At 47.6% G+C, this 14,421-nt stretch overlaps 1 protein-coding gene across 1 annotated transcript; it reads right to left on the reverse strand.

The window, feature by feature from the left end:
• Positions 1–929: 929 nt before the first annotated feature.
• On the reverse strand, positions 930–13,947 carry LOC132899074 (uncharacterized). The gene is made up of 5 exons (XM_060940712.1): positions 12,204–13,947; positions 8,694–9,251; positions 2,850–2,924; positions 2,361–2,459; positions 930–1,375 (listed from the first exon to the last, which is right to left on the reverse strand). The coding sequence occupies exons 1-5, from the start codon at positions 13,459–13,461 to the stop codon at positions 930–932; spliced, it is 2,436 nt and encodes an 811-aa protein (XP_060796695.1). The 5' UTR covers positions 13,462–13,947.
• Between the last annotated feature and the right edge of the window lie 474 nt (positions 13,948–14,421).

The following is a 14,421-nucleotide window of genomic DNA, read 5'->3' on the forward strand; positions in this document are numbered from 1 at the left end:
TGGAGCGCGTATGCGAAGCTTTAGTAGCTCATATCAACACTTTGCAATGAACACCTGCATGACATACTGGAGTTCAGCTTAAGAATAACAAATGTCTTAACATCTTGTTAAAATCGTTACAATAATGCTTTACAGTTTTAACTAGTGCAGTTTCTTCAAGTTTGCATTTAAAAATGTACAAAAGGCTCTCAGTTTTAAATTCAAAGTTTTATTTTTTTCCATAAAAGTTTTGGTTTTTCAAACAAAAAGTACTTCACAGTTTGAAGTGTCAACATTGAAAAGTCCTTTGAAAAGTATAAAAATAAAGGATATGCAAAAGGCATAAGGCTCCATTTCATTTCACCTGCAAACATTATGTAAACTTGTAAACATTATTTTGTAAAACACAAGTGCAATTTCAAACAATACTGTACAAACTGTTACAACAAAAATGTGCAAATGTGCAAAAGGCTTTTAAAGGGCATCAAACTCCAAACAAACAAACAAACAATTATTTATATATATATATATATATATATATATATATATATATATATATATATATATATATACACACACACCTTAAAGGGTATGTCCACCATTTAGCACATTAATCCCCTTTTCTGTGTTGTCTGCATTGCAATGACATGGTCCACACCGATTTGTTGATGTTTGCTGCTGTCTCTGTTACTTGGCTAATGTGGATTTTGTCTCGACCTGCTTTAGAATGGCTGTCAAACAAATGTTTGGGGTGGTTTGAAGAACAGAATTGGACATGCCCATAGACAGCCATTCTAAAGCAGGTTGAGACAAAATCCACATTAGCCAAGTAACAGAGACAGCAGCAAACATCAACAAACAGCAGCAAACATAACAGACAGCAGAAAACATAAAAATCAGTGAGAACCACCCAGAAAAAGAGCTAAATGTGCTAAATGGTGGACATATCCTTAAACATCAAACCTGAGACTGGGAGCGTAAGTGAACTGCCTCTTAGGGGTGTCATAATATGGCACCTGATGTGCTGCTGGAGCTGGGGGTCCAGGGGCTGTAGGGTAGGGCTCCATTGTGCCTTGTTGGGGTGGCTGAAGTGGATGCTGTTGCGGTGGCATATGTGGTAGCATGTAAGGGAAGGGGGCTGGAGCTGGGGGTCTGAGGACCTGGAAGAGCTGCAGCATGAACTCCCTGTTCTCCCTCGCCCTACATTCATCGGCTTCCATCCTCTGAATGTCAAACTCCAGCCTTCTGTTTTCCAGCTCCAGACGCCTTCTCTCCACCTCCTTTTCCCATTGTAGGCGCTCCCATTCATAGGCATTGTCTTGCTGACACAGCCGGTCCAAGCCTTTGTCGAGCGCTTCCATGACTTGGGTCTTTCGACCTTTTCTTTGGCGCTTAGCTGTAAAAACATTTAATTTTTCAATTAACTTACTTGATGCACAATAAACAGAAAATTGCACACAAGTGATTAAGTGTTATTTTCATTCAACGTGGCTGAGAGATACTCTACTATTTGGTATTACTGATAGGCATGGAGATGGTTTGCCATCCGTTACTAGCTCTCCCACCAATTTGAACTTGCAGTTGCATTGATCACACTACCATTGACTTGTCAGTACCCGACGACATGTCATGTCTTTGTTCAGCCCTTTTCAAGATCCTGGCCCTTTTAATGAGGGCATGGTTTGTTAACATTTCTTAAATGTGTGGACATACTCCAAATATCATCCCAAAAGTTATGCAACATCAGCAAACACCTTACAACACAGCAGTGTAACCCCCCCCCCCCCCCACACACACACACACACACACACACACACAACTACAATACAGCAATACAATTGCATGTTGAAATTGGCAGGAATCATCCTTTAAAGGAACAGTCCACCTTATTTCAGGAAATTGCTCATCTGTAGTTGAGCCCAGGTAAAATATGAGAATACATAGGATTTTTTTCTCTATGTGTTTGCAATGTCTCGTTCAACAGTATAGTCATATTTAACGTAGCAATGGAAGTCTATGGTACCACATAAAACATCATCAAATGTACTTATAAAGCACTTTAAAATTAATGTAAAATTCACCAGAGTGCAAAACGGCTATTTAATTTCGTCCAGTGATCACTTTTGGCTTGATGCTAATGGTGCCATTTACCTCCAATGATTGTGCTAAGCTGTGCTAATAATGTCAATCTAAGTACTGAACACACTGAGAGGAAAATGATATGCACATTCATGTGTAATACTTAGAAATACTGCAAATATGTGAAAATTGAAAAAGGGTGGACTATTCTTTAAAGCACACCACAAACACTCATCTTATGTGTCACATAACCGAAGATAAATCAATCAATCACTACTACTTCATCATTACACAGATCTCACCTTGACACGCTTCTGAAGCAGTTGTTGCCTCAGAATTCTGAGGAACGTCCTCAGGCTCATCTTCATCAGCTTCAGGAGGCCTGGTAGTCAATTCACCAGCTGTGCACAAACAAAGTTGGGCAATGTCAGTCACCTACAGTCTGACCATTCTATGGCCACCTTAATAGTAAAGTCCTGGGGGAAACCTTGGTGTATGGTTGGGGTTGCCACTTGTACTACAATACCTGAATATGGAACTCTGCAATAACTTGGATAACTAATGTACAATACCAGCTTGTATATAGGACCTCTGTGTACATAACCAGCACTTCATATCTTACGCCACCCCCTCTTTTTTTTTAAGATTAACTGTATTGTACATATCCCATGTCATTGTCTGTACCGACGTGAGTTGCTTTCAATCTCATTGTGAACATAGTGTAAATTGTACATATGAATAGTGACAGTTAAAGGCATTCTATCATTCTAACATTACATTACTGTACTTACAAGACTCTGCTTCATCCTCGTCCGAGGTCCCCCTATCCAAGCGAAGCTCCCCCGGATTGTTCATTGGTCTGCACCCTGAAAACATAATGGAAAAAAAAAAAAATGACAACAGCACAGTCAGTGTGCTAGACAACAGATTACCAAGTGGTATTTCAAACGAAATGGTCAATCTGTTCAACAGGTAGGAAATTATGAAATGTGCTCACTCAGTGCATAATGTGCTAACAACAACATTAGCATAACGTGCTAACACCTACATGTTAGTTTGGGAATAAGCAGGTAATTTACCAACGTCTTGCAGGTGTTTTTGTAACTTACCCAGAACTGCATCCAACTCCAAGAAATACGGGCTGTGCTGGGGTGTAGACCCGGTCTTCATATTGTTTTTCAAGCAGTCCCTGCATTTTCTTTTTAAGTAGTCCATGCGGTCTTTCAGTTTGGTCCATTCTCCAAAATCTTGAATGGATGGACAACGACGCACAACCTCCACGAATATCCTCTCCCACACAGTGTGGTTATGAATCATTGTTTCGAACTGTTGTTGGTAAGTGGGTTCCCCCGAAACCGCTATTAGATTTAAAGTTTCCTCCCGCGTCCAGTGGCACATCTTACCGCTTCGCTTCACCATTTTGAACTCCTGTCTACAAGACGAAACAGGATGTTGTGAACTTACGACACATCCGGTTACAATGTCTGTAAATTCAGTGAATTACAGACTTTTGCTTATCCCGTCCGAATGCGCCACACAATAACACAGAGGTGCGGGGGTAATTGCGAATTACCAGAGGTCCATAGGTAATACTTATCCCGTGCGAATAGGACTTTATGTGCTTCACAGAGACTTGGCTGAATGAACTCTCACTGGACTCACACATCACTCTGGACGGATTTCAACTCATGAGAGCGGACAGGAAAGCCAAGGAGAGTGGTAAGAGGAAAGGAGGGGGTATAGCGATGTTTGTGAATGACAGATGGTGTAACCTGGGGCACATCAGGGTAAAGGAGCAGTATTGCAGTAAAAACATTGAACTGCTAGCGGTTAGCATTCGGCCATATTACCTCCCGAGGGAATTCTCGCACGTTATCACAATAACTGTGTACATCCCCCCAGCAGCCGATGCTGCTGCAGCCTGTGAGCTCTTACACACTACAGTGTCAAAGCTTCAGACATCGCACCCTCAGTCCCTGCTACTAATCTCTGGTGACTTCAATCATGCTTCCCTGTCCTCCACTCTCCCAACCTTCACTCAGTATGTGAAATGCCACACCAGAGACAAGAGAACTTTGGATTTAATGTATGTGAACACCAAGGACGCATATAGTTCATCACCCCTCCCCCCGCTGGGCCATTCTGACCACAATCTGGTTCACTTGTCCCCTACATACATACCTATGGTGAATAAACAACCACCCACCAAGAGGTATGTAAGGAGCTGGTCTGAGGAGACCAGTATGACACTGAGGGACTGCTTTGACACCACAGACTGGGATGTGTTGTGTGAACCTCACGGGGATGACATTGATAGCCTGACAACCTGCATCACGGATTACATTAATTTCTGTGTTGAAAACACTGTGCCAGTGAGGAAGGTATGGTGTTTTCCCAACAATAAACCCTGGGTGACCTCTGAACTAGAAGCCCTATTAAACGAGAAGAAGAGGGTTTTTAAATCTGGCAACAAGGAGGAGATGAGGGGAGTGCAGAGGGAGCTGAAGAGGGGGATAAGGAGAGGCAAGGACAGCTACAGGAGAAAGCTGGAGGAGCGCCTCAAGGGGAGCAACACCGGAGAGGTATGGAGAGGCCTGAAAACCATCTCTGGCCACACAAAGGACAGTGGGAGGGGCCCTGTATCTGGGGGCCAAGACTGGGCAAATGAGTTGAATCTCTTTTTCAACAGATTTGACTGTGCCACCCCACCCTCCCCCACTCACCATAGTCCTAACCGGTCTGTGATATCACTCCACCCCCCCTCCCCTCATAATACCTCTGACACCAACAGCTCCCTCCTCACACCACATCACCCCTTTCCGATCCCTGCCAGACCAATCCACACACTCCACCCCTGACCTCACTCTACAGGACTCACACCTCGGCTACACCCCTCGCCTCTCCATAACAGCTGATCAGGTGTTGAAGGAGCTGAGGAGGATCAAGACAAGGAAAGCTGCTGGCCCTGATGGTATCAACTCCAGACTGCTTAAGGACTGTGCAGATCAGCTCTGTGGGATTCTTCTGTACATTTTCAACCTGAGCCTCAGTCTGGAGAAAGTTCCACTTCTGTGGAAAACATCATGTGTGGTTCCAGTTCCCAAGACTGCGCACCCCAGGGAGCTCAATCACTTTTGGCCAGTAGCTTTAACGTCTCACCTAATGAAGATCATGGAGAGGATTGTTCTCTCCCACCTCCAACACCTGGTGAACAGCGAGATGGACCCACTGCAGTTCGCATATCGACCAGGCATTGGTGTGGATGACGTTGTCATTTACCTGCTACACCGGTCACTTTTGCACCTGGAGGGCACTGGGAGCACTGTAAGAATCATGTTCTTTTCCTTCTCCAGTGCTTTCAACACAATCTAGCCATCACTGCTTAAGGGGAAGCTGGACGGAGCTGGTGTTGACTGCCACCTGGCTGCATGGATCATCGACTACCTCATTAACAGACCACATGTGAGGCTCCGTGACTGTGTGTCTGATGTGGTAGTCTACAGCACAGGGGCTCCACAGGGTACAGTGCTCTCTCCTTTCCTCTTTACACTTTACACATCTAACTTCAGCTACAACACGGACAGCTGCCACCTCCAGAAGTTCTCAGATGATACAGCCATCGTTGGACGTGTGTCAGAGGGGGGCGATCTGGAGTACAGAGAGGTCATCACCAACTTTGTCGCCTGGTGCGAACTGAACCACCTGCGCATCAATGCCAACAAGACAAAGGAGGTGGTGATCTATTTCAGAAGGACGGTTCCTCAAATTGCACCAGTGAACATCCAGGGTTTGGACATTGAGATCGTGGATAGAGTACACCTGGGTGTTCACCTCAACAACAAACTGGACTGGACTAAGAACACAGATGTCCTGTACAAGAAGGGCCAAAGTCGTCTCCACCTCTTGAGAAGACTGAGGTCTTTTGGTGTGTGCAGGACACTGCTTAGGACTTTTTATGACTCTGTGGTAGCATCAACGATTTTATATGCTGTGGTCTGCTGGGGCTGTGGAAGTTCAGAGAGGGACAGGAAGAAACTTAATAAACTGGTCAGAAGGGCTGGCTCAGTCTTGGACTGTCCTCTGGACTCCACTGAGGTGGTGGGTGAGAGGAGGATATTAGCCAAGCTGACCTCAATCATGGATAACCCCTTTCACCCTCTACATGAGGCTGTGGGGGCTTTAAGCAGCTCTTTTAGTAGTAGACTGCTACACCCACGGTGTAAGAAGGAGAGATACCGCAGGTCCTTCATACCTGCTGCTGTCAGACTGTATAACACCCACAACTTGTAGCGTAGCACCAATAACCTGTTTGTCATTATATTTGCACTACTTCACCACTACTACCTCTGCCATCTCTCATCGATGCAATTATTATGTGCAATAATATAGGCCTTAAACTATTTTTATGCATACTTATATATATATATATATATATATATATATATATATATATATATATATATATATATATATATATTATTTATGTATATATGTGTGTATATATACAGAGTCTACCTGTAATGTGCAATTTTTCCGAGCCTCTCAAGGCAATTTTTCTATACTTTTTCACGGTAGATAATGCAAATAGCCCTCTGTATTTAATCCTTTGTTTGTCTAATTTTTATTTCAGTTTTAATTGTTATCTGTTTGACATTTTCTTGCTACTGTAACACGTGAATTTCCCCGATGTGGGATGAATAAAGTGAATCTAATCTAATCTAATCTAATCTAATCTAATCTAATCTAATCTAATCTAATCTAAACATCAACATACCAGCATATGGCACCTACAACCCAGCCCCTAATTATTAACACTGTAATAATTACATCATAGCAAATAAACAAAAAACATGCAATCACAAAATCCACAATTGTCCTTGTTTATAGTCCATCAGCACAGTTCACCAATGTGCTCTTCTTCCTGGAACACAAGTCAAATCTAGTGGAGTCCAGAAGTTCAAACACACAGCTTCATGAAGTAAACCATGTCTTACTGTCAGTCAGTAAAGTCAGTCTAACTGTCCCAGCAAAATTGCCCTCTCAAAACTGAGAGGTCGGGCTTCTGCTTCCTGCAGAAGACAGACCTTGGTTATGGGCCTGTCCAAGGAGCTGCTCTTGGTCTTAATCAGCAACCGTCGCACGAATCCTCTTCTGTCTGGGAAGGTTTGGATGACTCTTCCCATGACCCATGAGTTCCGAGGTGCTGTCTCATCCACAATAAGCACGATGTCCCCTACCATAAAGATGCGCTTGATACCAGTCCACTTCTGACTTTCCTGCAACTGTGGTAAATATTCCTTGGTCCATCATTTCCAAAATAGATTGGACATGTACTGGACTTGCTTCCAGCATCGATGAGCATAGATGTAATTCCTCTGAAACTCCCCTGGTGGTAGGGAAGGGGAGGTTTTCAACATCAAGAGATGATTAGGTGTTAAAGCCTCCAGATCATTAGGGTTGGTTGAGGCCTTGGTGATTGGACGACCATTAATAATGGCTTCCACCTCACAGAGGACAGTGTGCAGTCCCTCCTCATCAAGATTTTTCACTTTAAGGATGGCATTCAAGACTTTCCGCACAGATCTGATCAACCTTTCCCAGGCACCACCATGGTGCGATCCAGCTGGAGGGTTGAAAACCCACTTTATCTCCTTCTGAAGAAGATCATCATTTATCTGAGCTTGATTCCAACCTCTGATTGCCTCTCTCAGCTCATGCTCTCCGCCAATAAAATTTGTTCCATTATCCGACCGAATTTCCCGGACTTGGCCATGAATCTTGGCCATGAATCTTCGTAGTGCATTGATAAAAGAATCTGTATCCAGAGAGGGAGCCACTTCAATACGGACAGCTCATATTGCCAAACAGGTGAATATGACTCCATATCTTTTCACCATGCTCCTCCAGCTCTTGGCAATGCTCCTCCGGCTCCTCTCTAGGTTCTAGAGCAACATATGCTCCCATCCAGATGACGTTTCTTTCAGGGAAGACCTTGCATTTTCCAACATGACAATGCCAAACCACATACTGCATCAATTACAGCATCATGACTGCGTAGAAGAAGGGTCCAGGTACTGAATTGGCCAGCCTGCAGTCCAGATCTTTCACACATAGAAAACATTTGGCGCATCATAAAACGGAAGATACGACAAAAAAGACCTAAGACAGTTGAGCAACTAGAATCCTACATTAGACAAGAATGGGTTAACATTCCTATCCCTAAACTTGAGCAACTTGTCTCCATAGTCCCCAGATGTTTACAGACTGTTGTAAAGAGAAAAGGGGATGTCTCACAGTGGGAAACATGGCCTTGTCCCAACTTTTTTGAGATGTGTTGTCGTCATGAAATTTAAAATCACCTAATTTTTCTCTTGAAATGATACATTTTCTCAGTTTAAACATTTGGTATGTCATCTATGTTCTATTCTGAATAAAATATGGAATTTTGAAACTTCCACATCATTGCATTCCATTTTTATTTACAATTTGTACTTTGTCCCAACTTTTTTGGAATCGGGGTTGTATATGCCTTAGGAGAATTTCTGAGACATGGAGCTCTTTGGTCAGGATAGCAAGGTGCCTTGCATCTTCATGTAAAGCCGCCCTACTTAATCTTCCACCAATGCTCAGGATACCATTTTCCAGCACCGGAGAGAGCTTGAAGATGTAACTATTCTTCTTCACATTTCTGCCACTCTGTAGACTGGAGAGTTCATCAGGAAACCTCTTCCTCTGGCAAAATCTGATAATTTCCTTTTCAGCATACAGCAACTCATCTACTGTGAGCAAACCTCTCAATGCCAGGTCCTTGAACACTCCATTTTCCTGCTCGGAGGAAGATCTTTGTTGCTCCCATGAGTCAAACTGGATGGAGGCTGCATCAGACCATTTCCTCCTCTGGCTGAGACACCGCAGCAAGTTCTTTAGCCTAATAACCCAAGCCACAGCCTTTCTCAAATGGGTCCAAGAGGAAAAATAATGGATCAGCCGAGTGGTTGCATCCACGTCCTCTGAGGTCTGCACCGCATTCACTGCAACACTGACTTTGACTTCTGGATCGTTTGGCAAAAGTTCACCCAAACAATCTGGACTCACAGGCCAGTCCTGCTCAGGATGCAGAAGATATGCAGGTCCTGACAACCAAGTCTCACTCCTCAGAAACACGTCAGCCTTCAGCCCTCTGGAGGCCACATCTGCAGGATTGCTTAGGGTGTTTACATACCTCCACTGAAATGGCTGCGATACTTTGAGTATTTCTGAGACCCCGTTGGCAACAAAGGTACGGAACCTTGAAGTCTCATTCTTAATGTACTTTAATACAGAGGTACTGTCTGTCCAAAACGTTGACTCTGTTAATGACATGTGCAACTCCTTTTTCCAAAAAGTGTCCAAGTGACTTGCCATGGTAGCAGCTGTGAGCTCCATACGAGGTATCGAGATCGACTTCAAAGCAGACAACCTGGACTTTCCCATGACAAAGCTGCTGTGCACCTGTGCATATGCATTATGCAGAAGTAGGTAGGTCACTGCGCCATAACCATTTTCACTTGCATCTGTGTTAGGGTTTTGCTGGGATTCGAACCTGGTTCGTTGGTGTGATAATCCAGCAAACCCCCACTAGGCCACCAGGGGGATGACTCAAATGCAGAGGCGTGAGGCGGAAGTAGAAAAAGAATCAAAAGGTTTATTTAAACTATATACACTATATACAGGGCAAAACAAAAGACAAAAAAACAAAAACAAAGAGTATAATCCAAAAGAAAAGCAAAGTGCAAAAATACAAAAGCTAAGAAGATCAAAAAACACAGTACAAAGGAAACTGGAGATAAACATAACAGCACAAAGACTCCGTGACAAGAGGACTGAACTCAGGGGTATAAATAGACAAACTAATTAAGGACACAGGTGAAGATAATTAGGCAATTAACACAAACACAAAACACAGGAACAGTGGCGGCCTCTAGAGGCCAAAATGAACACGACATGAAAAGGAAATAACAGCGGCCTCTAGAGGCCAAAACAGTCCTAGTCCTAACAGGACCCCCCCCTCTAGGAGCGTCTCCTGACGTTCCCAGGGCGATCCGGATGGGCCGAATGGAAGTCCCGACATAGTTCTTTATCAAGGACATCCCGAGCAGGAACCCAGCAGCGCTCCTCAGGACCATAGCCCTCCCAGTCCACCAGATATTGCAACCCGCCGCGGACCCGGCGGGAGTCAAGCAGGCGATTCACAGTGAACACAGTCTGCCCCTGGAAGATGCGGGGGGGTGGGGGGTTCCTAGGGGCAGGGGCGTACGTAGACGTCAGTACGGGCCGTAACAGGGAAACATGGAAAGTGGGGTTGATCCTCAGAGTCCGGGGCAACTGGAGCCGGTAGGAGACAGGGTTCACCCTGCGCACCACCTTGAAGGGGCCAATGTAGCGAGGAGCAAGCTTGCGGTTCTCCACCCGCAGTGGAAGGTCCTTAGTGGACAGCCAAACACGCTGCCCAGGGCGGAAAGCGTGTGCAGGTCTTCTATGGCGGTTGGCCTGAGTCTGGTTGGTTCTGGAGGTCTGTATGAGGGTCTTCCTGACCTTGCTCCAGGTCTTGCGACACCGTCTCACATATTGGTTGACCGAGGGCACCCCCGCGTCCTCCTCCTGGTCCGGGAACAGAGGTGGCTGGAACCCGAATTGGCACTGGAATGGCGACAGCTTGGTGGCCGATGACTGCAGGGTGTTGTGGGCGTACTCCGCCCATGGCAGCCAGGTGCTCCACGATGTCGGGTTATCCATAGCCAGGCCTCGCAGGGTGGTTTCCAGGTCCTGGTTGAGCCTCTCCGTCTGACCATTGGACTGTGGGTGAAACCCAGAGGAGAGGCTGGCAGTGGCTCCGATGACCTTGCAGAACCCGTGCCACACTCGGGAGGAGAACTGGGGCCCTCGGTCTGAGACGATGTCCTGTGGAAGACCAAAGACTCGGAAGACATGATTAAACAAAAGTTTTGCAGTTTCAAGAGCAGAGGGGAGTTTGCACAGTGGTATGAAGCGGCAGGCCTTGGAGAATCTGTCAACTAAGACCAAAATGACCGTGTTACCTTGTGACTCAGGGAGACCCGTGATAAAGTCGACTGCTACGTGGGACCAGGGACGCCGGGGAATGGTCAGAGGATGCAGGAGACCCTGGGGACGCTGTCGTGGGTTCTTGGTTCTGGTGCAAACCTCACAGGACAGGACAAATGACCTTACTTCCTTCTCCATGTTAGGCCACCAGAAGCGTCTTTTCAGGAAGTCCAGGGTCCTCCGAGCTCCCGGGTGGGCGGTGAGAGGGGAAGAGTGACCCCACTGGAGAACCTTGGCCCGGGCTTGATGTGGGACGTACAAGAGGCCTGGTGGCCCCGTCCCAGGACCGGGGTCCTGGCGTTGGGCTCGTCGGACAGCCTCCTCAATACCCCAGCGGACAGGGGCCACAATCCGGGACACAGGGATAATAGGCCCGACTTCATTCTCCCTGTTAGTGGCAGAGAACAGTCTGGACAGTGCGTCAGGTTTGGTGTTCTTGGAGCCGGGGCGGTATGAGAGGGTGAAGTCAAACCGACTGAAAAACAGGGCCCACCTAGCCTGTCGAGGGTTCAGTCTCTTGGCTTGCTGGAGGTACTCCAGGTTCTTGTGGTCAGTCCAAACCAGGAATGGATGTTGTGCTCCCTCCAGCCAGTGCCTCCACTCCTCAAGGGCCAGTTTGACCGCTAGCAGTTCTCGATCCCCCACATCGTACCGGGACTCAGCAGGACTCAGGCGGTGGGAGAAGTAAGCGCAGGGGTGCAGCTTTCCTTCCGAACGTTGAGAGAGCACCGCGCCGACACCACTGTCCGAGGCGTCCACCTCCACGATGAATGGTTGGGAGGTGTCCGGGAGAACCAGAATGGGTGCCGTGCAGAAGCGGTCCTTGAGGTCTTTGAACGCCTTTTCTGCCTGAGGAGACCAGCCATAAGATCCACCTGTCCCTTTGGTGAGGTCTGACATGGGTGCTGCCACAGAACTGAAGTTCCTGATGAACTTGCGGTAGAAGTTAGCGAATCCTAAGAACCGCTGAACCTCCTTAACGGACTTGGGAGTAGGCCAATCCCGGACGGCCAGGGTCTTGGCAGGGTCCATTTGGAGTTGGCCTGTCCGTACAATAAATCCCAGAAAGGAGACCTCGGGAACATGAAATTCGCATTTCTGGGCCTTGGCGAACAGATTGTTCTGTAGCAGCCTCTGGAGAACCTGGCGGACATGGTGGCGGTGCTCCTGCACGGTCTTGGAAAAGATAAGGATGTCGTCGAGGTAGACAAAAACGTCTAGGTTAATCATGTCCCTTAAGACGTCGTTGATTAGGGCCTGAAAAACAGCTGGTGCGTTGGTGAGTCCGAAGGGCATCACCTGGTATTCGTAGTGCCCAGACGGGGTGTTAAAGGCAGTCTTCCACTCGTCTCCCTGTCGGATACGGATGAGGTGGTATGCGTTCCGTAGGTCCAACTTGGTGAAGACGGTGGCGCCTTGGAGCAGGTCGAAAGCTGTGGACATCAGCGGAAGGGGATATCGGTTGCGCACAGTGATCTTATTCAGGCCCCTGTAATCAATACATGGTCGGAGCCCCCCATCCTTCTTGCCGACAAAGAAGAAGCCGGCTCCAGCAGGTGAAGTGGAGGGTCGAATAAACCCAGAGACCAGGGCATCTTTGAGGTATTCCTCCATGGCCTTGCGTTCTGGCTGAGAGAGTGAAAACAGTCTGCCACGAGGAGGGGTAGTCCCAGGGAGCAAGTCGATGGCACAGTCGTAGGCCCGGTGCGGAGGAAGAACGGCGGCCCTGCTCTTGCTGAATACCTCCTTGAGATCCCAGTACTCTGTGGGAACTTGAGATAACTCGGTGAGATCAGGGGGCTCGGCAGGAGACACAGGAGAGCTAGAGAGCAGACAAGAGGCATGGCATGCAGGGCCCCATTCCACAACCTGGCTTGTTACCCAGTCTATGCGAGGGTTGTGGCGAGTAAGCCAAGGAAGGCCTAGAATAACTGGGAACTCAGGTGAAGGAATCAGGTGCAGGGATATTTCTTCCTTGTGACCTTGAGACTGGAGGAAAACTGGAGAAGTAACTTGGGTGACTCTTCCATCACCTAATGCTTGGCCATCGAGGGCAGACACAGACAGTGGGACTTCAAGAGGTGCAGTCGGAATATTGATGCTTTGGGCGAAGTGAATATCCATAAAGTTCCCAGCCGCCCCTGAGTCTATCAAAGCTTGACAAGAGTGGACAGACTCACCCCAGGAGATGGAGACCGGGATGTAGATTCCTTGGCCAGGGAGTCCGGGAGAGAGGGTAGGCCCCGTCACAACCCTCCCTCGGCTGGACGGGGCGGTCCTTTTCCCAAGAGTTCGGGACATGATGCTCGGAAGTGACCAGGCTTGCCACAGTAGATGCAGCACTTGTCCCTCCTTCTGCGCTCCCTCTCAGATGCGGAGAGGCGAGTACGACCCACTTGCATGGGTTCTGGACAGTCACTGAAGGAGGTAGACGGTCTCCAGGTAGAGGTAGGGAGGCTGGGGGGGCTCAAGGCTTGGTGGCGTTCTCTCATCCTGTTGTCCAGACGAATAGCATGTGAGATGAGGGTTTCGAGGTCACTTGGGCATCCAATAGAGGCCAGACCGTCCTTGATGGGGTCAGACAGACCATGGTGGAAGGCTGACACCAGGGCAGTCTCGTTCCATCCACTTACTGCTGCGAGTGTTCGGAACGAGATGGCGTAATCTGCGACGCTTCCTCCTTGCCGGATGGACATGAGCTTTCGGGCTGCGTCGGTACTGATGTCTGCCTGATCGAAGACCCGAAGCATCTCTTCAGAAAACAGCTGGAAATCAAAGCACTCAGGTCCCTGTCTTTGCCAGATAGCAGTAGCCCAGGCTCGCGCCTTACCAGCTAATAAGGTGATCACAAAGGCAATCTTGCGGCGATCCGTAGTGTAGGTGGTAGGCTGAAGCTCAAAGGTGAGTTGACACTGGGTAAGGAACTCTCGGCACTCACTGTGCTTGCCGTCATACCTCTGTGGTGCAGGAAGGCTGGGTTCGCGAGGTGAAGAAGGCAGCATTGCAGGAGGCACTGGAGCAGGAGTGGGAGCTGGATCAGGAGCAGGAGATGCAGGCAGAGATGTCAGCTGTGCCAGGGTTTTCCCAATTTGCTGAAGCAGTTCCTCGTGGCGAGCGAGGGCCTCACGTTGGCTGGTGAGCGTACGTCCATGAGCGTCCATGGTCGCTCCGAAGCGTGTCAAAGCTGCCATAATTCCCTGAAGGTTGGCCGGGTAGACAGTTGAAGCAGCCTCTGCTGAGTCGGTCATGACGGAGTCTTTC

This window comes from Neoarius graeffei, chromosome 15 (genome assembly GCF_027579695.1).
Source record: "Neoarius graeffei isolate fNeoGra1 chromosome 15, fNeoGra1.pri, whole genome shotgun sequence".
Lineage (NCBI taxonomy): Eukaryota > Metazoa > Chordata > Actinopteri > Siluriformes > Ariidae > Neoarius > Neoarius graeffei.

What these genes read in the sequence shown, in the direction of transcription:
- LOC132899074 (XM_060940712.1), bottom strand. Translation starts at nt 13,461, where the DNA reads ATGTCCCGAACTCTTGGGAAAAGGACCGCCCCGTCCAGCCGAGGGAGG. An exon ending in CTCTCCGGTGCTGGAAAATG is followed by an intron (nt 2,925 to 8,693) that starts GTATCCTGAGCA and finishes TTATGTTTTCAG; the next exon opens with GGTGCAGACCAATGAACAAT. An exon ending in TGCTTCAGAAGCGTGTCAAG is followed by an intron (nt 1,376 to 2,360) that starts GTGAGATCTGTG and finishes ATGTTTTTACAG; the next exon opens with CTAAGCGCCAAAGAAAAGGT.